Source organism: Rhipicephalus microplus, chromosome 2 (genome assembly GCF_043290135.1).
Source record: "Rhipicephalus microplus isolate Deutch F79 chromosome 2, USDA_Rmic, whole genome shotgun sequence".
Classification (NCBI taxonomy): Eukaryota; Metazoa; Arthropoda; class Arachnida; order Ixodida; family Ixodidae; genus Rhipicephalus; species Rhipicephalus microplus.
In genome coordinates, this window is record NC_134701.1 from 280,294,288 (window position 1) to 280,320,477 (window position 26,190).

At 43.3% G+C, this 26,190-nt stretch overlaps 1 protein-coding gene across 3 annotated transcripts; it reads left to right on the plus strand.

Annotated features, from left to right (window-relative positions):
• On the plus strand, positions 1-26,190 carry LOC119179685 (alpha-galactosidase A-like). Of its 3 annotated transcripts, none has more exons than XM_075882109.1 (8): positions 1-151; positions 1,192-1,546; positions 3,214-3,388; positions 8,059-8,233; positions 15,508-15,602; positions 16,769-16,930; positions 18,651-18,851; positions 25,480-25,862. In XM_075882109.1, exons 2-8 carry the CDS (start codon positions 1,209-1,211, stop codon positions 25,567-25,569), a joined length of 1,236 nt encoding a protein of 411 aa, XP_075738224.1. In that variant the 5' UTR covers positions 1-151; positions 1,192-1,208; the 3' UTR covers positions 25,570-25,862. The 3 variants fall into 3 exon arrangements, with proteins under 3 accessions (XP_075738224.1, XP_075738225.1, XP_075738223.1); XM_075882110.1 differs by lacking the exon at positions 25,480-25,862 and adding an exon at positions 25,950-26,190 and having other exon boundaries at positions 2-151; XM_075882108.1 differs by lacking the exon at positions 25,480-25,862 and adding an exon at positions 20,357-22,815 and having other exon boundaries at positions 3-151.

Sequence of the window (26,190 nt, forward strand, 5' to 3'; positions counted from 1 at the left end):
CCACAAGGTAAAGTGGACGTGGACTAGAGCAATGCTGGTGGCCTTGTATACTTGGTGCAACAGTCGCAATACAGCCTAATCTGCCGCTGTGGTGGGAACAGCCTCCATGCCCTTCGAGAGAGTAAACAGGAAGCACCGTCGACCACTGCAGGTGAGTGAGTGTACGGAATGTGCCGCCACTTATCTTTGGGCACTTTGCACAAATGCACTGTAATATGTACGGCACTAATAAGCTCGTCACACTGTGGCCCTCCATAGTCCTCATGTCCTTTTCTGTTGTTATACCCCTCCCTCCAACCAATGCGGGGAGCATTTGAGACGTGTGTCGAATGGGGCGTAGTAAAGATGAATATAGATGACGAAATGATGGAATTCTGGTATATTTTGTGACGTCGCATCACAAAAAGCAAAATGGTCAGCTTTTTGTTGAAAGGATAGATCAAAAAGCATTAAAAACAACATCGCTTCTATCGAATTTCAGTCTACGAGCAAAAGTTTTAACTGTGCTAGTAAAACTCGAAATCCGCCCGAGGCCACAACCTTGATGCGCTTCCAAGAATTGCCTTCGTTCAATCATTCGGAAGCGTGAGCCTTGAGCCAACAAAGTGGCGATATTCGAAGCTATATACAGTAACGAGATGGTTATCTTGAATACCCACAACTGCACGGTCCTTATTTTTGAGCGCTTCAGCGTGACACAGTCTTTGAAAAAAAAAAGCATGCTTACTCTTGTTTGGATGTCGTGTCCGTTTGCAGAATACTTTCAACAGAGATTCGCCAAGGCGAAAATGCGATCCGTCATGGGAGCTCACAGACAACAGTGTTACACTGCCGAGGCTTCAGCGCGTGTGGCCTTTAGCTGCGCTACTTTTTTCTGTACATTCCCGCAGAGATAAAGCTTTTAATTTGTTTACATTTGATTTTAAATGTTACACCTGCCAACTAACAGGTGAGTACCGCTTAGCTTAGCAAATTGAAAAAATAAGAGAAGAAAGGAAGAAAGGGCAAACAATTAATTCTAATCGATTGTGTACCCGTTACGAGTGTCCCGTGCAGTTGCGGGGAATTCACATTCTCGCAGCGATAAGTTTTGACTTCGTGGACATCCATTTTTCGTGCTCTGATTAGAAGAAACGGCCTGAACGGTATGGCGCCTTATATCTAATCTTTCATTGTCGGCCCTTCCGCCAGGTTCACATGTGCTCACAATGGCAAGTGATCGAGCATGCTGCTTGAATTGTGATAGCGAACTGAAGGCTTCGCTCTCGATCGGCTCACGTCGAGCTGTCCTGCTGCTCTCACCGATCGCGATACTTCAAACGCAGACAAGACTGCGAAGGCGTCGTATCGCCACTGCTAGCTTGTTGCACGCCGATCTTCCGATGGCAAAGAATAGCGTGTTCCTGTTGTGCGCCTTTCTGCTGGCTGCGGTCGGAGTGAACGGCCTGGACAATGGTCTCGCCCGGACTCCTCCGATGGGCTGGCTTACGTGGAGCCGCTTCATGTGCAACGAATGTGCACTGGGCCTGCACGAGAACTGCCTAACGTGAGTGGCTATACGCACCAGGGTTACAAGTTCTGTGTTTGTTTCCGTTGCTTGACGAGTGTAACGCTAAAGAACTCTAGAGTGCAAGTGTTACACCCAGCCTTTTTCCCTTTTGAACAGTTCAGTGGCGATTTTAACGCCTTTCAATAATAAAAATTGCGCGTTACACAGGCATACTGGTATACTGAAACGGCAGTGTTCCAATAACTCGAAAGCTTTGCGTGCAAACTTGGGCGACATAATTTTTTTTATTGCCATTGATGATGATTGATTGATTTGTGGGGTTTAACGTCCCAAAACCACCATATGATTATGAGAGACGCCGTAGTGGAGGGCTCCGGAAATTTCAACCACCTGGGGTTCTTTAACGTGCACCAAAATCTGAGCACACGGGCCTACATTTCCGCCTCCTTTTATTGCCATTGGTATGGGCATATAAAATGCCCGTCATACATTGCAGTGTGTAACGTCCGGGTACAATACGGTGGATTTCCATCTACGTTGTGATCCCAACGAATTAGTTAGCAAGTGTGAAACTTGCATGAACTTCTCTAGATACAGCCACACCAAAACATAATCCAACAGTGTGCTTAGGAAAAAAAAAAACTAGACGAATAATACGAAGAACATGCCTTAGTATGGCCGCCTGATGGACATGCATACAGATTGCGTATCCAGTATTTAAAAGTGCGCTGCTAGATTGAAATATACTTTAATATTTCCGGAATATAACACTTGTCTTTTACGTGCATGGTGTAACTTCACTAAGGATAAATATATTCACTGATACGCCACACTGCTGACGCATAGTGCAGCCCCTTTAAGGAGTCACCGAAGCTCTTGTTTACGGCGTCAGTGCTATAATTACTATAATAGATATCGTGGCAGTGGTTACGCTCATCACTTGTTCGCTCGTGTAATAACTGAATGGTTCAGGGGTTTGCTGAAAGCATGGTACGTTTACGTTACGTGAAGACAGGCTTGTAACACGCGCAATGAAAATATATCGTGTCCACCCAATGTATCTCTCTAGTGAAAATTCTCCTCATTGTTTAGTGCGGCCCTCGACATATAATCCGTAATTACTATTATCTAGTTACCATTCATTACTATTGCCGTCCCTCACCTTTCCATATCCCATAAAGACTTCGGCATTGCTTTGTGGCTGTACCAATCCATGCTTACGCGTGTGTGGGTGTGTCGATGCATTTAATAACCGTTACATAATCGAAATCGAAGACAACCTGAAGCGACGTCATCATCCACCACGTATAGTTTCGCTTTTAAGTATGTTTGTCTTGACTGCAAGGCTGACTCAGCGTCATTGTGTATGGCTGCAGAAGCAATGTGTTACACCAGGTCAGCGTCACTTTATATGCATGTCGACCTATTCTCCGGATCCCTTGAACATTCATAGCTCGGGTCTGCAAAGCTCTTCCATCACTTCTTGTGAGATGCGCCTTCATTCATGCAGCTTTTTGTCAAAAGCCACGGAAGATTTTGCTCTGACAAGTAGCGTGAAACATCGGTTTGAACGAAGCTGTCTGAGAGCCTCGCTGGTCGGCAAGTTTATAGTCACCTTTGTGATATTGAGGTCGTACACCGCTCTATTCCTCGTTTAGTTAGACAGTTATATTAGAGCCGCTTGTTTGGCATTTTCATTTCAGTTCTGAGCTCATCCTTCAAATGGCGGACAGAATGGTTGAAGACGGGTACCTGGCTGCCGGCTACGAGTACTTGATAATCGATGACTGCTGGAGCCACATCGACAGAGACTCGCACGGAAAGCTCTTTGCCGACCCCAAGCGTTTCCCCGAGGGAATGAAGAATCTGATTGAAAAGGTTTGGACTAATTGCGTTTGGTGAGGCTGGAGTTCAGGAGCATGCACAGTTGAGGTGCAGAACATGTGTTAGTGTTGAAACTGTTCGATGGTTTAAAGTACGTTATATTGCACTAGTAGATGCATCGTTACCTGAAAGACGTGGCGCAAGGTTTGAACCGAGAAGAAACAAGAAAGACAGAAAGACTGCCAACTCATAACTAAGTTTATTTTCCTGATGCATTCGCAATATGAAGGCTCTTGGAGGATATGCGCAGAACGTTTCACTCAGACAGACGAAGGAGGCGTGTTTGTTGCGATGCTTACTTCCAGTTTCCTGGGCAAAGCCGGTGCTCCTATTGCGAAAAGTTTCCCACCTTCAACTGTCAAAACGTCAAAGGCATAAATCTGCGCCCTTGAATTGCACAAAAGTCTTCACTTAGCCAGTCTTGGAAAAGCAGTTTATGAATGCAGAGGTACTTGGAAGTCTTTTTCAATGTAAAAACAAATTAAATTTACTTGTTGTTTATGCCGATTGGGGTGAAAAATGGTACTTGGCAGCTGTAAGTGTAAGTGAGTGGCTATCTGTTGAAAAATTTAAATATGCGTTGTCTTTTATAGCTCGCATACGAAAAAAAAAAACCCTTGTGCGTTAATTTGTTTTTGATTGACGTTGATGATCTTTTTTTAGTGCCTCATAATAAACTTTTATCCTGCGTAAGGGACTGTACTGAGGAAGATGGGGGCAGAATGTTTATCCAGTAATACTTCTGGCGTATTTGTTACCACTTTTAGAGTTTTACTTTTTTAGCACCTTTGTCTCCTTTAGTAACTGATTGTTTATTCAAAGAAAATGCTTTTTTTTATCCTGCGTTGCAAATATTTTGCGGAGCATATTTTTGTCGTCTATTAACCGTACTTCGGCACGTGTCGTTGACTCAGGCAATGAGCCAAAGATTTTTACATATGCGGACGATTTCTTCGTGGCATTACTTTGTACTAGACCTGTAACGCACTCTAAAGAAATATACTTTGTTTTGAACCTATTCCGATAACATGAAAAAGACTTGTCCTTTACACAAGAGCTGCCCATCGAAAAGATCTTGCGGTTTTCAGACATTAACTTGACTTTTGGTGAGGATCATGTCTGTTTGAAGTTCAGCCCTAGAACGAGACAAGAACTTTCATATGATTCCACGCATTAGAAAGTGGTAAAGAGGGCTGTAGCTGCGATGTGTTTTCATTCTGCGCAGTCCGAGTCATGCTAGTATGCAGGCTAATAGTTTTCGTCGCGAGGCATTACAGTTTATTAGATAGAGCCAGGTTTTCTTACTTGTTTTTTGTCACTGTGCCCGAAAGGGTGGCCCAGAGGCTGAAAGGAACGCAGCAGTCCAGAGACATTGCAAGAACAGAGAAAAAGAATACATGTTGTGCCATACATGCACTAAGTTTCGCATAACATAAAAAAAAGGTTGAAAATCGGCATTATGTGCCATTGGTTTTCTTTGCTCTTAACAAGCTTCTGTGGCTCTGTGACTCCGGTTTTTTGAGAGGCGCAAAGGTGGCGTGCGACAAAAAGCATGAAAATATCTCTCTGCCTTGTGCCGTGAGCACCATCTACGACCCCCCCCCCCCTCGAGCTGTGGCTAGGTCAATATAGACCAGACAGGGTGCTGTGTAAATGATCGTTTAAGGGAGCATTCTTTGTCAATATAGACCGGACAGGGTGCTGTGTAAATGATCGTTTAAGGGAGCATTCTTTATCAGTTAATAATGAAGCTGGATTTCATTTACCATTTCACTGTTCTTCGTGCGGATTTACTCCGCAGTTAGATTACGGTCCCTATATAGAATATACCAGTATATTCTATAGGGATCATAGCTAGATATCACGTGACCACTGGGAATCGGCCGGGATGCGCCGGCGCGGTTGTTGCTGGAAGCCTTTCACGTCAGGAAGAAAGACGGTTTCTTGCGTGTGAGTGTTGTCGGTTTTGCTGCGTAATAGTGAATTCCAACTAGTTGATCTAGCTACGCTTTAGGTGGCTTAAATATACTTTTTGTTTTTTACCCTCGAGCTGTGCGCAGGTATGTTTTTTTTAGATGCCTTTACATTAAGATCTATTTGTTGCTGGTTCTCAGATACCACGGTTGTGATCTTCTTTTAATACCTCGTCTGTTCGTTCCTGCACGTACAGTTAGCGAAATGTTCTGCGTATGTCCTCCGAGAGCCTTTATATCGCAAGGGCATCAGGCAAATAAACTTAGTTGTAGGTTGGTGTTATTTCTACCTCTTCTTGTTTCTAACCCTGCGCCACGTCTTTCAGGTGTTTGATAGTTATCTCATTCGGGCAATATAATTCAATTTGCAATCATTCCACGAGGCTTGGTGCTGTCATTCGTAATTTATTCACCCAAGTGTTCTTCACTGTGTCATAGACCGGAGGCAACGAGATGTCCTCGAGGTGGTGATGATGATAATGAAGCCGCTGGGTTTAGTTAGCTTTCCATTGATCCATCGATGTCATTATGCTGAACAAAAAAAAACAGCTCTCTCGAAGCGCAGATAGGTGTAAAGAAAAAATGAAATTAATTTTAGATTGCGGTTTATTTGCTTGTAACATGTTTTTTTTTCTTACCAAATGCAACGCTGGTATTTTCGTCAACGTTTAGCTTCATACATTGAGTTTTCTATTCCACCCGCACAACATTGTATAGAATAGTGCATAAAGATTCATATTCTTTTTTTATGGTGCAGTTGTTATGGCCGCCGTTTGTCCGTTCCGTCATTTAGAAGAAACACTCATAATCATGTGGGCGCACCCTCTGCCACCGCACTTATTTGTCGGGCGTGGGATGCAATCACTTACATGGGCGAGATAACAACTACAGAGAGAGAACGAAATAGATAAAAGAAAAAGGGAGGAATACAGAGAAAAAAGGAAAATGAAGAAATAGAAACATAGCAAACGAGAAAAAGAAACAGACAGAGAAAGATACATAAGCAAAAACAAAGTAAAGCAATAGAGAGAGAAAGGACAAAATAGACAGAAAAAGATGAAAAGAAAGCAGGACGAAATAGAAATAAAGTATTGTATAGCGAGAGAAATAATTAGGAATAAAAAGAGGATAAGAAGATTTGTTATAATTAGGTTACTTGCGGCGGCGTTCGGCAAGCGATACCCAACAGAACACCGTCGATGCCCAGCCTGTTCTCGCGATTTAATTTGTGATCACGTGAGTTCGTGAACCGGCGTGCGAATGCACGGGGCCTAGTCAAGCCAGGACTAGCCGAGTTCTATACCTGCGCTGCTGCGTCCCAACCTTGCGTGGCTCAGTGCACGCTGCACAAGATTATTGTATCCCAGTTGTAAGATAGAGCTTCTTTTATCAGTGTCCTCGTGTGCGTCTCGTATGTTTTGCGTTATTTTAATTTTTTTTCGCACGCAACAACGAGCGTAGACTTCTGCTTTCCGATCCCCTTTTCCTTCACTGTCGCTTTAGGCAAAAGACACCTGAAAAACTTCGTGAAAGAATGATACACGATCCCTATTCACTGGGCCGGCCGCTGTTATGTTTTTAAGCTGCGTCCTTCTCGTGTTCGCACTCGTCCAGCATGTTCTCCTAACGTTGTCCTGATAAGGATGTCAATTTTTTTTCTTTCAACGTTAAAAAAGCGCCACTGGGCTGCATACCTATGTACAATGAGATAGCAGCGACACTTGTGACAGGAAGATCACAAGACCGCCTTCTTTTCTCTGCTGGATTTCTTCTTGAAAACAACAAAGAATTGACTCGTCGAGAGGAGCACTGCAACACGCATGTCAGTGTTATCGCAAATTATCACCACATTGAAGCTCTTCGCACGCGGTGTGGATGTACATACGCGCTTCTGTATGATCTTATTTTTCTTCTGTATCTCAAGCTGCGAATCCTACAATAACTTCGGCAGGCATTACGCTTTCTGTGAATAGTTCAAGTTGAAAGCTTGCTCGATACTTGTTGATCAATGCATCAAGTTTCACAGCCGGGGACCCGGCTTCGTGGAAGACATAACCAGTCGCACTGTGAGCGACGTGAGTCCTTCACGCAACTTCATACGACATGCAACTTTCTCTTTCGATTGAGTTGTCCTCTCTCCTTCAACCCTCTGAAGCTTTCTTCCCCTCACGTGGTGCCGCACTTCCTTCAGGATTGTACCGCTTTTGACCAAACAAAGGGGTCATGTGATGATAGGATGTCATAGCATGACGTCATAAATTTGGGTATTTTGACGAATTTCTCTAACGACACAGCAATTGAAGCACTCAGAAGAGTAAAGCAGATGCATACTATATTACACACATTATTTTTTACAATTTTTTACTAGAGCAAGTTGTCAATACTGCCAATAGTTGGACAACAGTTGTCCAACACCACACAGTATAAGGCAACAGTCAGCCACACTGGCGTAGTGAAGCGGGGGGGGGGGGGTAGGAAAGAGACGAGAAAAAGGAATCTTTGTTTGCCCTTAAAAGCTACACACACAAGCACACATTTCAAGCTACGCGTTTCTGGCTACGCGTTTCTGGTTAGCTACAACCAGCCAGCGTCATCCAAAAGATGCGCGATGTTAAAAATAGTAATAAGCAACGCCTGCTGGTTCTTCTATCATCGTATGATTTGTCGATCTTTCTTCCACCTGCTGCAAAGGTTCACCAGAAGGGACTGAAATTCGGAATCTACGCTGACATCGGCGTAAAGACGTGTGGAGGGTTCCCCGGCAGCTACGGACATTACACGACCGACGCCCAGACGTTCGCTGATTGGGGCGTCGATTACGTCAAGGTGGATGGCTGCAACGCGAATCCCCGAGATCTGGACACATGTGCGTACAAAGTGAATCTCTCTCTCTTGCTCTTGCCGGGTTGTGTGACATGAAATTTTTAACATGTCTGATGGCAAAGTGGTGCAAAAGTGTGAATAATCAGGTTGAAAGTGGCATTAAAAGTGAAGAAAATGAAAAAAAAAGTTCTCTTTGCTTTAAAATGCTGGACATGCTTACGCAAAAGATCGAAGTACTATAATTACCTTTTCAATGTGCGTTGACACCAAAATGTCAGCGAGTCTTAACGAATAGGTGCACTTTTATATTTAAGAGGCATGAGGCTCAGTAGCACCTTCATGTCACGCCTGGGCATCGCTTATCCGTTATATCGCATCTCTTAAATAACAATATGTTCCCTCTATACTAATAAAATGTTGACCGAACGCCATCGAGAAGGCGGCATCGCATTATCTCTTTCGTTCTTCGTTTTCCATTCTGATGGCAATTAACAGCTGCTTTAGGCACGGAGCTGGTCTGTCGTCGTCGCTTGGCGTAACACATGCAATACGAGATCATTGCCAACTGGCGCACATTGGGCGCGCTAAGGAGGAGTCTTCTTCCTCTGATTCTTCGAGTGTTTTGTTGATATAATATCAAGTTGCAGACATTACTATATGGCTAAGGCAACATGGCAACACAAAAACGTATTCCTATTGAAAGATGAAGCAAGAGAGGAACAGAAAGAGAGAGAGAGAAAGTAAGAAATGAAGAGTAGTTGAACTAAATAGAAACAAAAAAAGTACATTAACATGAAAGAGAGCACAAGTAAAATTAGGGGACCCACAGCTTCGTCTATAGGAGCTGAACGCGATAACGACATTCTCTCCGTATAGTGTGTACTTCAAACACTTCGTGCGTGGAACCTTTTAGAATTTGCTATGCACCCACCACGTGGCCTCAAGGGAATAGGCGTAGTAGCGTGTGTGCTTTTTTTTGTAGTGGGGGTACCGGCTTTCAACCGTGGATTCATTATGATAATTGCATATTCTGACGCCCGTTGACAATGTGCGCTTGACCACGCATTATTAGTGCAATATTTCATGTCGCATTGTGAATCATATATACAAGACGCGTGTGCTTGTGAAGCATGAAAGCTATTTTCACTGCATTTTCAAGCAAAGGAAATTGTTTTCAGTGTTCTATCAAGCAGAATTGTGGCCGAATGGTAGAACATCCGTTTGCCACGCAACAACCCTGGTTCGGTCCCCACTCTGATCCCGCGTTGCTGTATTTATTTATTTATTTTATTGGCATCGTTCTCAATTTTTCGGTCACGCATAAAACGATGATTCAGATTTGGGTGCACGTTAAAAAACCCCAGGTGGTCTAAATTTCCGGAGCCCTCCACTACGGCGTCTCTCATAATCATATAGTGGTTTTGGGACGTTAAACCCCACATATCAATCAATCAGTTAATCAATCAATCATAAATGATTATTTTTCTCGCTCACAACCAACGACACCGGCACCGGAATTTCGGCGAAACGAGCTCTTTAATACTATCGCGTTAAAATGAAGAGAGGAGAAAAACGTGAAGGCTGCCCAGCTCCGCCCTTCCTTTGGGCTCAGCACCGATTGGGAGAAAGTGCTTTAATTTTTATTTCAACAGAAACGCCTGAGACCAAATTTGTCTTCCTTTAGTTTTCCTTTAAGCTTAGTTCGTACGTCAGACAGGACAATTTGACAGCTGTCTGGAGAGCATGCAATCTTTTATTTGTCAGCTGCCAATTCGTAAATTTTTAAGTGTGACATCACTCCATCTGGCAAAAAAAAAAAAACACGTTCATGTTCGTTGCCATGGGTTGCGTTGTTCTGATACTCCAAAAATAGCAGATAGATATGTTCAACAACGTGGGTGGAAGGGGTGCAATTGTCACCGTATAGCTCACTTGATAGACTGCCTCACGCGTAATTGGTTCCCAGCGGTGGAAAGCCGTGTTTTTTTTTGTTTCCGTCCACTTTCATTTATTTCTAGTTTATAATTTACGCACCGCAACTACGTACTGCACATGCGTCCCCTGTGATTTTTTTTTCTGGTGCGGTCTGTTAGTTTGATATTAATACTAAACGTTCGGCAATACTGTTGCGCTCGTTATGTACGATTGTGTCTAACGGGCCTCCAGTTAGGCGCTACTACTCGGCGACTTAACGTTTTATTGAAGAATTACTTAAGAGTTATAACGACATGTTAATTAACTACACATGCTAAAAATAAGATAATTATTATTTGAGAAAAAGAAACTTCCCGCATCAACTTCGCCATGATGCATCTGATGAAACTTATGTTATTCTACATTCTGCAGTTAGATTAATGACTTTCAGCCCATTTTACTTCTTCTGTAGCTCGTTGTTTCCACAGCTTAACATACTCCCATTGATAGAATTATTTTGTCATAGAATGTCCATTGTCGCCTTTAGACTTATCACGCATGACATTTTTATCGCATGTATCGATCATTTTCACTTAACTAATAGTAACATCACCCGGTTTTCCCAGTGCAATAATCTTCTTTTGCCGGCCGTAAGGACAAACTACGGCAAGTTCTCAACCTTATTTACTAGCATAGCCATTTGGAATTCATTGCCTTTCGAATTGAAATCATCGCATAACATCCATATTTTCACTTCGCGCAGCAAGAAATATTACGTTCAGGAATTAATCAACTCATCCGATTTGTGTAATTAACTGTTAATAGCTCTCCACATTTCTGTGCTATTTTACTACTTCAATTTGCCTTTGTATAATTGATAACACTGATAATGAAACGTGTTGCATTTGTCACGTAGAGTTGTTCATAATTATTGTTTTTTGTCTTCACTTGCTTTTGACTATTTCCTTGTCATTTTTCAATAGTGAGTATTACCATTATGTTGTGTATTGATCGTATTTTTATTGTTAATCAAGCTAATTCATTATTACTCACAAGTCCGTATACTATTGCTGTATTTTTTGTAATTACCCCATCCATGTAGCCATAGGAGGTCCCCCTGTCAGTTTCTCTGAAACCTTGGGACCTCTTGCTGTAATAACGCTAACCATGTAACTCAACTGAACTATTTAATAAACTTGACTTGACTTGACATCGTTAAAACAGAATGAGTTCACGCTAACAAATATGGAAAGTCTGGAAAACACTTATTGAACCAATGCTGCCAAAGATACGAAAAAAATGGCAGCATATCCACAGAGTGAATGATGGAGAGTGGGGCGAAGCATCCGTCCGTCCATTCGTTCTTGCTTCCGTCCGTCCATGCGTCCGTCTGTGTGACCGTCCGTGCGTCCATTTGTGCGTCCGTCTGTTCGTGCGTCCGCACGTCCATATGTGCGTCCGTCCATGCGTTTGTCCATGCATCCGCCCCTGCGTCCGTCCATGCGTCCATCCGTCGGGGTGCAGTCATCCGTGAGTCCATCCATGCATCCGTCTGTGTGTCCGTTCGTCCATCTATTCAACACTCCAAGTACCACCATCTCGCATCTTTTCATCATATATTCCGCATATGCACCGCCATCCAGCGGACATTCCAAGGACTAAACGAGAGGTGGCACATGCACACTTTCTTACGGCTTGCGCTTCGTGTCTACTTCCCACCTTTAACCACCTCGAGTTCATGGTATATACTAGTTCACTGTATTCATGGCACTGCGGCCCAACGCTCGCTAAACCTTTCTAAAACGAAGGAGGTTATGCCCAGCGAGTATAACGTAGCAACCCTCTCTTGTCAGATATTGCTCAATGTACATGCCTATGGCTGCTAAGGGGGAATGAGAGACAGGAGAATGCGGCTTTTAGTTAACGCGCACGCTGGGAATTTTTATTGTTCAACAACGCACAGCAAAATCTCTCACCGGCACCACCTTGGAGGTCAAAATGTTAGACTGGTTACACACTACGACTACTACTACGACTACGACAGACGAACGGGTACCGCTATAAGGAGCTTCGCCCCTAAAAGTAACTTGAAACATTTCATTTCATTTCATTTCATTTCATTTATTTACTCTCAAGGCCGAAGCATTACAGAGAGGAGCGGGTATACATCATACAAAAAAAAATCAGGAAATACAGCAAATCAAAATTATATGTGCACAATGGCGATCTGAAAACCATAAAAGAAAAGAAAGACTACGTGATGTGAAGAAGAGGCAGGGTGGTTGTAACAACAATGTTCAACATGGTTGCGTCTTTGAGTGACACGCGCACACAAAAAACTAACAAGAGAAAACACAGCGTGACTTATAAGTGGCGAATTTACGCGAAATGGTTAGAGAGGGCGTTTTTAAACAAAGTGAGGTCAGTGATAGCAGCGATAGGGGCGGGAAGGTGGTTCCACTCATTTGCAGTTTTCGGGATGAATGATTCAAAATATAAATTCGTGCGGGCGCTAGGAACGCCCACTTTAAACTGATGATCGTTGCGTGAGGAAACGTACGATGGGGGCTGGAAAAGAGTGTTGCTAAAAGACGGAATACAATGAAAGATCTTATGGAACAGGCAAAGGCGAGATATTTTACGCCGCAGTGAGAGAGTGGGTAAGTGAAGATTGGCTTTCATCGAGGTAACACTGGACGTGCGATGGTAGTTAGACATGACAAAACGTGCCGAGCGATTTTGAACCGCCTCGATGCTGTCAGCGAGGTAATTGGTATGTGGATCCCAGACTGATGACGCGTACTCGAGTTTGGGTCGGACTAATGTTTGATAAAGCAGAAGTTTAAGGTTAGTCGGAGCCAAAGAAAAGTTTCTGCGCAGATAACCTAACGTGCGATTCGCATTGTTTGTAATATAATCGACATGCGTGTTCCAAGAGAGATTGTTAGAAATATATACTCCTAGGTACTTGTAGGACGAAACCAGATCGAGATTGCTGTGGCTAAGTGTGTAGTCGCACGGTACATTATGAGAAATACAACGAGAAATTCGCATAGCCTTGCATTTAGTAACGTTTAGCTTCATTAACCATGCGTCGCACCATGATGAAATGTGATCCAGGTCTGTTTGAAGGGCAAGATTATCTGCGTTAGTCCGGATTTCACGGTAAATTACACAGTCATCGGCAAATAGTTTGATGGATGATGAGATGTCTTTAGGTAAGTCGTTGATGTAGATAAGAAATAGTAGGGGACCAAGAACTGAACCTTGCGGAACTCCGGACGTTACAGGGCTAGTCGGGGAACAATGGTCGTTAGCAGTTACAAACTGGGTGCGGTTAGATAAGAAACATTCAATCCATTTTAAGACGTTAGCATCAATATTTAGCGCGTTTAGTTTCAGAAGAAGTAACTTGTGGCAGACGGTATCAAAGGCTTTTGAAAAATCTATGAAGACACAATCAACAGTAGATGAACGATCAGCAGCAGAGAATAAATCGTTAGTGAAGGCCAGAAGCTGTGTCTCACATGAATAATATTTCCTAAACCCGTGTTGGTGAATGCTAAAGAAGGCGTTACTTTCAAGATAACTCACGACGTGGGTGTAAATTACATGTTCGAGAAGTTTGCATGGTACACTGGTTAGTGAAATGGGGCGATAGTTCCCGGGACTATGAGCGTTTCCTGATTTAAACAAGGGAGCCACCTTCCCAACCTTCCAGTCCTCTGGGAGAACACCTTCTTCTAATGACTGATCAAAAAGTCTCGACAGAATAATTGAGGAATGAACGTCAGTGTTTTTCAAAAATTTAGAAGAAATGCCATCGACGCCTGGTGACGACGAAATTTTTAAATTTTGGATCAACTTGCGTATGCCGGCCCGGTCAACGTGTACAGAATTCATCACAATGAAATCGCGAGCTTGAACACCTGGAAGGACGGCAGGAATAGTGTTCGTAAAGAATGAAGAAAATGCATGGTTAAGGGTGATACAAACGTTCTCACTGGAAATTACTTCGTCCGTGTCAGTGGTAAGTTCAATCTGTTTCCTATCGCCCCCATTAACGACCTGCCAAAATTTGTGGGGATTGTTTTGCAGAATTAACGGTAGCGTTTGCCGAAGAAAGGACTCCTTTGCCGCGGATAAAGCACGCCCGTATTCATCGGCTACCTTTTTGTAAACCTCCCATCTTTCAGATAAATTAGAACGCTTGGCTTGGCGGTAAACGCGCTTCTTTTTATTGGACAGGCGTTTCAATGTTGGCGTGAACCACGGTGATTGACTGTTACATGCGATTTCGCGTAGTGGTATGTACTTGTTAAGAGACAGGAGAATGCGGCTTTTAGTTAACGCGCACGCTGGGAATTTTTATTGTTCAACAACGCACAGCAACGCACATTCACACTGACTAACCGGCCTTAGATTCTGACTTGGAAATAATTAAATATTTTCTATTGTAGTATATTGTATATATATTGTATATGAACCCCAAATCGAAGGCGATGAATTTCTCAAAATTTAAGAGATCATTTTCTGTGTCATCCAGTGTTTCAACCTAGTGTCCCGCATCAAAAAAAAAAAAAAAGAAGAAAAAGGATGTTTTTTTTTTTGCAGGCAAACTGTAATTATTCTGTTGTATGCTATAAAGTGACGTTCGAAAACGTGTGAGACAAATCAGCCTGCAGAGTTAAAATCTGTAGGAATACAACTTTCTTTTCAATACGACAAGACTGCTTCGCAGACACCATGCAATATTGATATCAATATGGTTAATATGACGAATCTGTGCTACATGGTAAGGATTCATCGTACGAATGTACGATGTGAAAGTGCAGTGTAAACAGGAAAATCTACCGCGACCAAGAATACTAACATGCTTTTACTTGACGTTTCGGCTCTCCATATGGGAGCCTTGTTCCCAATCACCATCGTTGCTTACGTCACGTATTTAAATATGGCGTATCATTCTTGTGGCTCTTATTATGAACAAGGCTGGCATATGGTGAGCCGAAACGTAAAGCTAACATTTTGCTATTTTTGGTCAGTGTAGCTTCTCGCGTTTACACTATAAGCATTTCCCTTACCGAACCAGCTAGCGCCAAAATTTGCATTGCATCATCATGAAAACACGTGTAGAACCCTGTTTGTACGCTTGCGTGTACTGGTATATGAAATATCATTATGGTCCATTTGCGTCACGTACGGAAATACGTGGTCTAAGTATCGAGTGACTTCTGTACCATGTGGACCACACCGTTTAAATATTGTGTAAACGCTTGCTATTTCTCGAAGCAGATAGTATGATTACAGTTATTATAGATTATCACTATAGGTTGATTTGAGTTGCGCAAGCTACTATTCTCGGGTATAAGCATGTATGCATACCGTGTAAACTTTTCACAGTGTATCCAGAAATGGGACGAGCTCTTCTTGCAACAGGACGGGACATGGTCTACTCTTGCGAATGGCCCTTCTACCAAATCATATCCGGTATACTGGTATGTGACGTAGTTGAAGCGCTGGCTATTTAAATGAACGTATAGTCTGCAAGTATAACGTACAGCGTATTAAATGTTGCGCTGGTTTGGCGGCCTAACGCGTGCGCGTTAGGTCGTGCGTTCGACTTGCTGCCGCAGTGGTCACATTTTGATTAGGACAGACTGAGAGATAGAAAAAAAGAAACACTCGTGTTTTTAGATTCCGGTGCACGTTAAAGATCGCCAAGTGATCAAAATTAACCCGGATATCCCACTTTGGCGTGTCTCGGGGTCACAACTGCAAAATTTATTTATTTAAATAAATAAAATGAACTTTGTTTTTTTTTTCTGTGTCACAAACAACGCCTGCAGTTCAGGCGCGTAGCAAGAACTTTTTTTCGATAGAGAAGGGGAGCACTTTCGTGATTTCGCAGAGGGCACCATATCAATGTGGCCACTTTTCGCTCTGTATGCCATGGCGAAAAAAATTCCGGGAGGTGGGAGAGGAACCGGTGTGCCATCCTCTGGTTTTGCCACTACTGCAGTTTTAAATGAGTATCAAACAGGTCGCATTTGTTTATAATATAAGGCTTTCTCATTTCGGTCACAGTATATTGCTGCGTTATATTACTTGCAACAAACCGTACGCCTGCGTATATATGTATATGCTTGCCATCATGAAATGTTATTCATCGTTTAGAAATATGTTTTTACCGAAAGTACTCCATTATCATCAGCCTAACTACGTCCACTGCAGGACAAAAGCCTCTCCCGTGTTCTACCAGTCAACTCGGTCCTGTGCTTGCTGCTGCCACTTTATACCCGCAAACGTCTTAATCTCATCTGCCCACCTAAATTTTTCTCTCCCCCTAACCTACTTTCCTTCCCTAAGAATCTGGTCAGTAATCCTTAATGACCAGTGGTTATCCTGCCTACGCGCTACATGCAAAGTTCATGTCCTTGATGGACATGGGCCGGGCATGTCCATGATGTCCTTGAAGTACTTGATGTGCTGTAATTACGTCAATCAATTTATAGATGAGAAAGTAAAGGATTTTGTCCAGGCACTGCCACCATTAGCTATCATGTTGCTGTGAATCGTCGACATTTTTTTCGTAAACATGAAAATTTTACAGAGGTCTGTTCATAACTGCGCATTCTAACTCTCTCCTTATCTCTTGTTCCAGCCCGACTACAAGAACGTATCCAAGAACTGCAACTTGTGGAGGAATTACTTTGATATTAACTACACGTGGGAGGGCATTACTAATATAATAAACTTTGAAGCATCCGTTCAGGATATTGTGGCAAGTGTGTCTGGACCCGGTGCCTGGACTGACCCCGACATGGTAAGCTGCATTCGTCGGCAGGCTTGCCGAAAGCAGGTCGTTTGTGTCTTACCAGCCCTTTTAAGCCTATCAGTGACCTTCAGATTTTTCAAAAGTTGCTTGTTGGCCAGACTTTCTCTGCTGAGGACGCTTGCTTTCGTGCAAGGGGTCATCAATAAACCATTGAATAATATCAAATATACGCTGAATGTATCGCGAGTATTGTGCATGAGTTTATCTGCTCATAGCCATCACTACTTTAACGTCATTGATATTTAAAGTAGGGTCAACTAAATGCAGCTTTCTTTAGCTTATTTGGTTGTTAAAAGTGACTCCCTGTCTCCTGCCAGAGACACTTGTTTTTAGTAAATTTAAAAACACCCTGAAATGGGTGAGAACGTTCTTGTACACGTGTCTTCCTCTTCATGTCCCCTTTCATATCCTCATCTCCCAATTTAGCACTGTCTTTATTACAGTGTGTGGGGTCTCGAATTGGCAATCGACACCACGCTCTTGGAGTGAACGGACACAGCAGACGCGGTCGGGCCAAACCAAACAACAACATACATTTATTTAAGTAATTTTAGAACGACGATATCGTCCGCCGAATTATTATAACACGAATCGTGACCAACACGCTAGGACATCCTTACATAATATTACCATACACTCCAAAACATGACAAGCACAATAACACACCCAAGGCGGCGTCGTCAACGCTTGACATACGACGAGGGTCCCCGACGCGCAACCCGCGGCGCCACGCACCGCGGACTCACGTTAGAGACAACCGTTCGCGGCAACCGCCACTCGCAGAAGAGACTCGCTCAACTCTCTCTCCCGCCACCAAAGCTTGCCTTCCGACAGAAGTCGCCGTCGCCGCTACCACTCTACCATGATCATGATAGTGGTGATCACCGCTCGCGAACACAACGCCACCTATCGCTCAATAATTGTCACCCCTGAAATACGGCTTCTATGCGAAACACGTGCGCCACGCGGCGCAAACAACTTTACAACGGAGTGTCAGCACCCCCACAAGTGGCTGGGAAGGTTTTGTAGCCACTAAAATCTTTGTTGTTGGGGTTGTTTATGTTGGCCTAAACATCGCGTGCAAAGCTCTTTTCCTTGCTCGATCATATTGTTACGTAAAATTACACGAGGCGTGTCTATTTAGAATCTATATTGACACTCATGCGTACAGCATCCGCAGCTACGTAGCATTATAAATGAATCCCCGCGTGCAATTCCGTGAATACGTACGCTATTGTTACCATGGGCCGAAGCTTTATGGAAAACTGATAAGGAAGTAGCTTTCGGTGATTTGGCCGAGTTCCATTACGTCGTTTTTTTTTTTTTGCAAGACATAGAGAACAGAGCCAGCGTGCTAGACAGACACAAGAGCTGAACTGAAAACAGGGCGAGTTGTTAGTCAATTTTGTATTGACTTGTACAGCGTGAAATGCTGTACATGGATTGCAAGTCCTCGGAAAACAACTTTTACCTTATTTGAATACGGATGAGACTCTTCGTTGTCGTCCGTGCTGTATTTGGCGTTGTACAAGTCAATTCAAGATGAAAACGCAAGCGTATATCAACTCTCCAGATATTCCAGTATAATAATGAGGTAAACAGGAGGAAACAAGTGACATACAGAAAGATTGTAATTTTGTTGGGGCTTGCAACGATGTTCATTTGAAGATATCAGTATACAAGCGTGTTTATCTTTGCGTCTTTACAGCTCGTTATTGGAAACTTTGGATTGACAATTGAGCTACAACGGGCACACATGTCGTATTGGGCCGTCATGGCCGCACCACTGATCATGTCCAACGACCTCAGGCACATCGCTCCGGAATCTAGGGATCTCTTGCTGAACAAGTATATCATCGCCATCAACCAAGATCCACTTGGATTGATGGGAAAGCGCATCCATAAATTAGTGAGTATGTCTGCGCCACGTAGGTTTTGCTTATTAGTCATTATTCACATGGCGAATGTGTACCGAAGTGGCTATTTATAAAGTGGTGGACCATTTCTGCTGCAGATATAGAAGAAATGATTAAACGAGTCAATATGATGCTGTCATGCTAAAGAGCTTTCTGTATTATAGTTGATGTAGGATTCATAGCTATTTCCTAAAATTTGAACCTGGCATTTTCGTACGCGGAGTATAGGTACAAAAAATAATAGACGTGCTGTTTTGTTTCTGAACAATTTGTTCCCATGCAAGTGGGTTTTTTTTTTTACGAGTGCGTTCTCAAAATGAGCTTTCCTTTATAGTAGGCTTTGTCCACACGTTACTTCATTCGCTGAATGTCTTATATGAATTCATAGAGTTTCTTACAGTCACATAAGGAGAAATCTGGGGCTGAAACCTGTTGCATGTGTGGGAATACTGCGATTTATTGATACTGAGAATGGCGTTCTTTTTATTCTAACTTCGAAGCCCGAAGGTCTTGATGACGTGTCCGGCTAGCAGCGTCACAATGGTTCCATACGTTCTGAAACAGCGTGCAAGAGGAATTGATTTTTTTTGGATATTACGCAAATACGTTTCAACTTTGAGCACTTTATCTTAAGTTTGCAGTCTTCTGAGACATAAAAAGTTCTTAGCTGCCGCTAAAGTTGGCGGAACAGCAACAGGGTTGGCACGTGCTCCGTAGCAGTTCATCGCCTAGTTCTGGCCACTTGAATGTGTATTGCGAAATAGAAAACTTGAATTGTAGAAGTCAGTGCGGGTGCATGGTGTCTGTTAGGGAAGGTTCTTGTTTGAAGGAAATTTCATGTGTGTATGCGTATTCACGTTTTAGGCTAATTCTCGATTAACGTACGCCATTAAACACAGTTCTCTGCCGACTCATTTGTCATTACCATGGCGGTGAAGCGCTCGTTCGGAAACTCGCATAGATGGTGGCGTCACATTTAACACGCGACGATGTCGTAAGAAATCTTATGCAAGAACTCTTAGCGATTCGCCAAGCCTCGTTCTTTATGGAATATCTGTAGAACAAAGGTGCGTCTAAATGTTCCTGGTTCAGTTCAGGGTTTCGGCACCATAAAATGTAGAACAAAGAAAGCTTCCCTACAGTCAAAAATGACTGAGCTTGTCTCCCGGACCATAGTTGCAACGGGTCTTCTGGTGGCCGAAGAGTGGCAAGTTGGGCCAGTTAGTACTGGTTCATGGTGTACTGCGCTAGAGTGCAACAAATAGACGGGAAGACAAAAGGAGAAAGCACAAACCCCGATTTTTTGTGCTTTCCTCATCTTTTGTGGCCCCGTCCGTTTTCGCGCAGTACATTATGAACTAGCATTGGTGGCCAATCGAAATCAGTCAAGCACGAGGCACACGAGCGACTCGGTTAAAAGCGCTCGTCTACGTCATTATGCTTCTCCTCCTCCAAAGCTTAACACTGTCTTCAACCGCGTTTTCGTTGTGTTCACCAGGCAAAAAACCTCGACATCTGGGCTCGCTGGGTGACTCCGGAACTTGCCGATGGGAAACGGTCGCTCGCCGTGCTTGTGTACAACACAAAAAATCTCGGTGGTCCCGTACAGACTTCCATCACGCTCCAGAGCCTGAACCTGGACAGTCCCCTGGGGTACCTCGTCACAGATCTCATCCGCAACAACACCGTCGTCGGAAAGTTTTATCCAGAGCAAAGCATCAACGTCACCGTTGCTCCCATGGACGTGTTCTTCTTCAAGGCTACCGCTCTCAGTGGCTTGCACGACGCAGTTTTCTAGAACTTTTTTTTTTTGCTCAATCGTCGTTTTATTTTGGTCCATTCGTCTAAAATATGCGAAAGTAATTTACTAGCATTTATCACGTTGCGTACGGAAATCTAACATCTCCACAATTGAAGTTTTTTGCGCACACACACAAGGACACAGAAGAAGGGAACACAAGGACTAGCGAGCTTGAGTTTAACGAGCAAGTTTAACGAGCCTGAAAACGAACACAAAATAGAAGGAAAATACTGGAAACTGAGAATCGGCAGTGACTGCCTAGGTAAAAACAACAGATAACTTTGAAAACTTGAATCAGGTGGAAATTGAAGCGAATGGTGAAAATAAAGTGGCGTGTATTGTTGCTAACACTGCTCCTTTCATCGTAATGGAGTGTTTAGAAATGTGAATAGAAGAGGCAGTCTAGAAAACACGAAAATAAAGTCTGTATGTGTGCGCGTAGCTTGAAAAACACACGACGTTCAATGCACTGGTGCAATTAACAGTCGGCTTATCAAGGGCTTGGAGGGAGTGGAGCCAGCTAGAAAATTTTTATGCCTTTTACGTAGGCACACTTGTTCTCGCAGTATGTACAAAGCGGACTGCATTCGATGGAGCCGGAGGTTTAAATTAAACGAGATCAACTTAAATGCTAGGTGCGCGTCTTGGGCAGTGACCAACTGGTGTTTTTCACGTTTTATGCGAGTGCCGTTACAGGTACACTAATCGCATTCGTTCAGCATAAGGGAGGGGTTGATCCCGGCGGCCATGCATCCATAACGGCATCTCTCTGCGCCAGCTCTCGCGGGAGAAAAAGCCACTTACATTAAATAGATGCCTGCAATAAAACATTCTTACTGTTTCTTTTTTACGAAAATGTTTGTTTTATATTGCGTAGTGACTGTTGCTGTTGCTATGTTGTCTAATGCTGTGAAAGCCTCGGCCAAGCCTTAATGGCTTTTTGCTTTCGCCCCACAGCATTACTGTTGTGACTTTAGAAATGTCTCGTTTAATGTTGAAATCTAGCCTCTCTATAGGTGCTGTGAACAATCACTTTATTTGTCAATAAGTTCATTATAAGATCAAAAGAGCGGCGGGCTACCCTGGCATTGTGCCGATTCCGATATTTTGATACAGACTGTAACAGTAAAGGTGGTAACGTTTCTAAGGTGGTAGATCGATAGTCACTTCATTATTGAATTATCGTGGTCTTGCTTCTGTAATCAAAAACATAAATGTCCGATTAAGGTAAAAATCTTGGGTGCGTCAAAAACTGCAGAAAATGACCGTGGACGTCGGCGAGTGACGCAATAAATCGCCATCTTGTGATGACGTCACTCTATGAAGGCACATTGACATCGCAGGATGGTAAATTTTATGGCGTCATGACGGCATCGCCTAATGTGACGTTCCTTGACGTGCACAGATGAGATCGTCACTCGGCCAACGTGGGCCGATCACGGAGGAGCCACAAAATCACGTTAGGAGCAGGAAGTTTTGGGGGAGGGAAATCGATACAATCAAATAAGAAATATGACAAAAACGTACGGGTTCGTGCGACTTTTCCTAAACGCTATTCCTTCCGCTGTGCTATAGTATAGGACCATGCATAAGCGTCTGCAAGGTTCCTCGTAAAGTGCTTCAATGCTTTAACGCAACCATCCTACCCTCCCCCCCCCCCCCTCACACAACCCCTGTTTGTCGGATCCGAAGTACATTTTTCACAATGGAAAAAGAGAAAAATTTAAGCGATGATGAGGTTCTCACAATGGCCTGCCCTTGGTACCTGACTTTTCGGGAGTAAAGGTAGGACGTTACAGTAATTCGAATGCAGCACCAGGGGCCTTCGACAGCCATAGTCCCCAATAGCCTGTGAAGCCATAACTGAGTGTATCGATGTGAGAAACTTGTGTCCCCCTTTTAGAACTTGAGGAAAGGAGGGGGGGTTCATGATTAAATTTTTTTCATCGCGTCAAGCATCGCAAAGTATTAATTATTAGCTGCTCACTTAGTCCGTACCGGCTTCTCAATGCAGTTTTATGTGAAAATGATTATGAAATATTTTGCTGTCTGACTTTTTCTCTGTTAACGTTATGCACGTCCACACGTAGGAGCCTTGGACCCGGTCAGCACAATCGCTGTAGTACTCGCAGTAAAGTTGTTACAAACCCACCAAACTGAAGTTTCTGTTTCAATGCCACCGTCACCCGCCTAACCAACACTCTCTATAGCTGTTTTTTTTTTCCTACCCCTTTCTCAACACTATCACGTAAGACCATTTCTTCAGGCCGACCTCTGTGCTTTTATACCACAATAGACGTGCCTTTCTCTCTTTCTCCCAGTTTTATCTCTTAAGATGGCGTTTATTATGCTAACGCAAAAGTTAACCTCCATGTCTGTGCGCTGCGCAGTACAGTCACAGCGAAAGCTAGAAGATCGGACATTTTAGGACTTTTTTTTAGCTTTCTTGGGGCAGCTATAAGTATACACTTGCATGGCACCCAATACGCCACAAACCATCATAAGTTTTGTGAAGTAGGGAAGTAAACATTCTACCATAATTTGTATTCTTCGGGGAAGTGTGATACATGCTATACGCACCTGTAAGGCATTATGTTCACCTTGTTGATGCTGTGAATGATTATGGCTGAGCCTTTTGTGATGGGATGGAAGCAGTGAATGATGCACTGGTTACGCAATTCATATTGAGTGACGCCAGGTTGTTTCTTTGCTAAACGCTCCGTAGCATATGTTAACACAATATGTTATCCGACATCAGGCCTGCATGCATAGGCTCTGTTTGCAACGGGCGTTCGAGCCCCAACTTGGCTGTGTGGTAGAATACTTGGCTGCCATGCAGGAGGCCCGCTTTCAAATCCGATTGCATTCTGGGTGTTGCTTATCTAGTTTTTTTTTTGCTTAGTTCGCGCGATAACGGTTACGGACACCAGTGGTGGTGGTTGAGAACTGAGGTGCCATAGTCGGCCCTTGTTGTGATTTCATAATGGCTTTAGGAGTAAAACTATGGCTGGAGCCTCAATTTACACACATGACAATCCTTCGCAGTGAAACAAAAATCCGAGCAGAGTTTTATTTAGTAGCTGTTTAATGAGTGATAAGTATGATATGGTTTGAATAAGTGAATTGTGGTTCTGAAGATCAGTCCAAGACTGACGTTGGCTGCTCCTTCGTCGGGACAGAGAGGTCAAGCCCCTCAGCCACCCCACAGGCCCTCCGGACAGCCCTGAGTTTGTCCGCCAGCACGTCGTTGTGCATCATCCGCTGCCACCACTGTTCACGTTGAAAAATGTCAAAGGCCATTACTCAGCAGCGCCAGAGCATATTGTCTAAATCGAGCAAACCCCCGCACTTATTGCAGTTGACCGAAGCCCCGCAGTCTGGAATCATTTTATTCACAATGACCGGGTTAGGATACGTCCGCACACCACCTGTGGCCTGTTTAAAATGTGGCACGGGGCCCTTTTTAATACGTCCAAAGTAATGATTCTTGGTGATCTCGTTGTCAATTGAAGTGCATGGTCCCTAAACTCAGGAGCGGGAGATTCAGTCCTCTCAGAGAGTGCACGGCCAACTAATCCTTGTGCTTCCCTGTGCGCCACCTCGTTAACGTTACGCGGGGCTCCGTCCACTGATCCCATGTGATTGATTGATTGATTGATTTGTGGAGGTTAACGTCCCAAAACCACCATATGATTATGAGAGACGCCGTAGTGGAGGACTCCGGAAATTTTGACCACCTAGGGTTCTTTTATCCCATGTGCGCCGGAAGCCAAGTTACAGTATGCGGAGCGATGTTCCTACCCTGCAGATGTATGCCGGTTCTGCAACAACTGCCCTCGAAAAGGCTTTAATAGCAAAGCAAGAGTCACTAAAAACTCTCTCTGCCCGAATTTCCGCCAGGATTTCGACACCGCTGCTAAGCGAAATGTAATATTTTAACTATGAAGACGACAAACCTTGAGTTTCAGAAAGTTTCATTCTATTTTAATGAATTGGATCTGGGGTGATTTTGGGAACAAAACAGTGAACCTAAAAAGGTACAGCCTTCCAAATTCGTGTATTTTTCTATTTCTCAAAAGCTTTGACAAATTCGGCAAACTTTATTTAGTTTTTTTTAATCACCAAAAGGTAGCCTTTGGAATTATCGCAATTCTTGATTTCAGAAGTCTCGTCAAAATTTTAAAACTTTACTTTGGGTGTTCTTGTGACCAAAAAGTTACTCAGAAACTCTTCTATTTTCCAATGTCTAAAAAATTGTGTAAATTTAATAAGTGCTTTTGTGACCAATAAATTTGATTTCCGAAAGTCTCGGAATGCTTTAGTGGCTCTGACTGTGGGTGCTTTCGTGACCAAAAAGGTAAGCCTCTGGAATCCTTGTATTTCTCGGTTTTGGAAAGTTTTTTTTTGTAAATTCACTAAATTTTATTTTGGGTGCATTTGAACTCTAAATTATTGTTTTAATTAATTTTATTTTGGGCGCTTTTCTAACCACTAGGTAGCCTCTGGAATTATTGTATTAAACGATTTCCGAATGTTTTGTAAAAGTTTAGTAAATATGACCAGGGTTGCTTTTGTGACCATAAAGGTAAGTTTATGAATTTCTTGTACTTTTCGGTTCTGAAAGTTGCATCGAATCGTACTAAATTTTATTTTGGGGGCTTTTGTTACCAAAAAGATAAGCCTACAGCCTTTAGAATTCTTGTATGTTTTTATTGCTGAACGTTCTGTCGCAATTCACTTAAATATTACTCTGGGTGCTTTCCGAATCGGAATGCAACGCCTACAGCCCCTGGAATGATTGCATTTTTCTATCTCTAAAGATTTCATCAAGTTTTCTTGAATTTTGTTTCGGGAGCCTTGGTGACCATAAACGTAAGCCTATAGACTCTGAAATTCTTGTATGTGATTAAGCGCCCGATTTCGATTGATTGATTGGTTGAATGGTTGATATGTGGTGCTTAACGTCTCAAAACCATCATATGATTATGAGCGACGCCGTAATGGAAGACTCCGGAAATTTTGACCACCTGGGGTTCTTTAACGTCCATCCAAATCTGAGCACACGGGCCTATCGTGTTTTCGCCTTGATGGAAAGAGCGCCCGATTTTGTTCGTTCAGTTTCAGAAACAGCGGGCACGTGCAGGCAGTCTGGTAAAATGAGCCAACGGTTTTGCCATGAAGCGTCTGTTTGGTTCGGCGTGTTCTTTCGTTCGGCGCATTGCCAGGCTAACGAGGCAAGTTCAGTAGTTTACTTATTTTTCATGCGCTGTTTACTGCTGTGGCATTTCAGAGCTCATCTATGGATCACAGAATGTGTCGAGAGCGGCTCCTGTGACTGCCGACTGCTTTCGCTGGCGCACGGCCAACGTGCCTTCGCCTCTGGTGACGGTGAACACGACACGTTAAGCAACGAGACGCTGTACTCTACGGCTGCCAAAGCTGTATTTTCAAAGCTGCTGTCTCACTACAGTGGCTTTCGATGATTGGGCAACGTCAGTTTTCGAACTGTTATGCTATTGTGCTAGTGAACA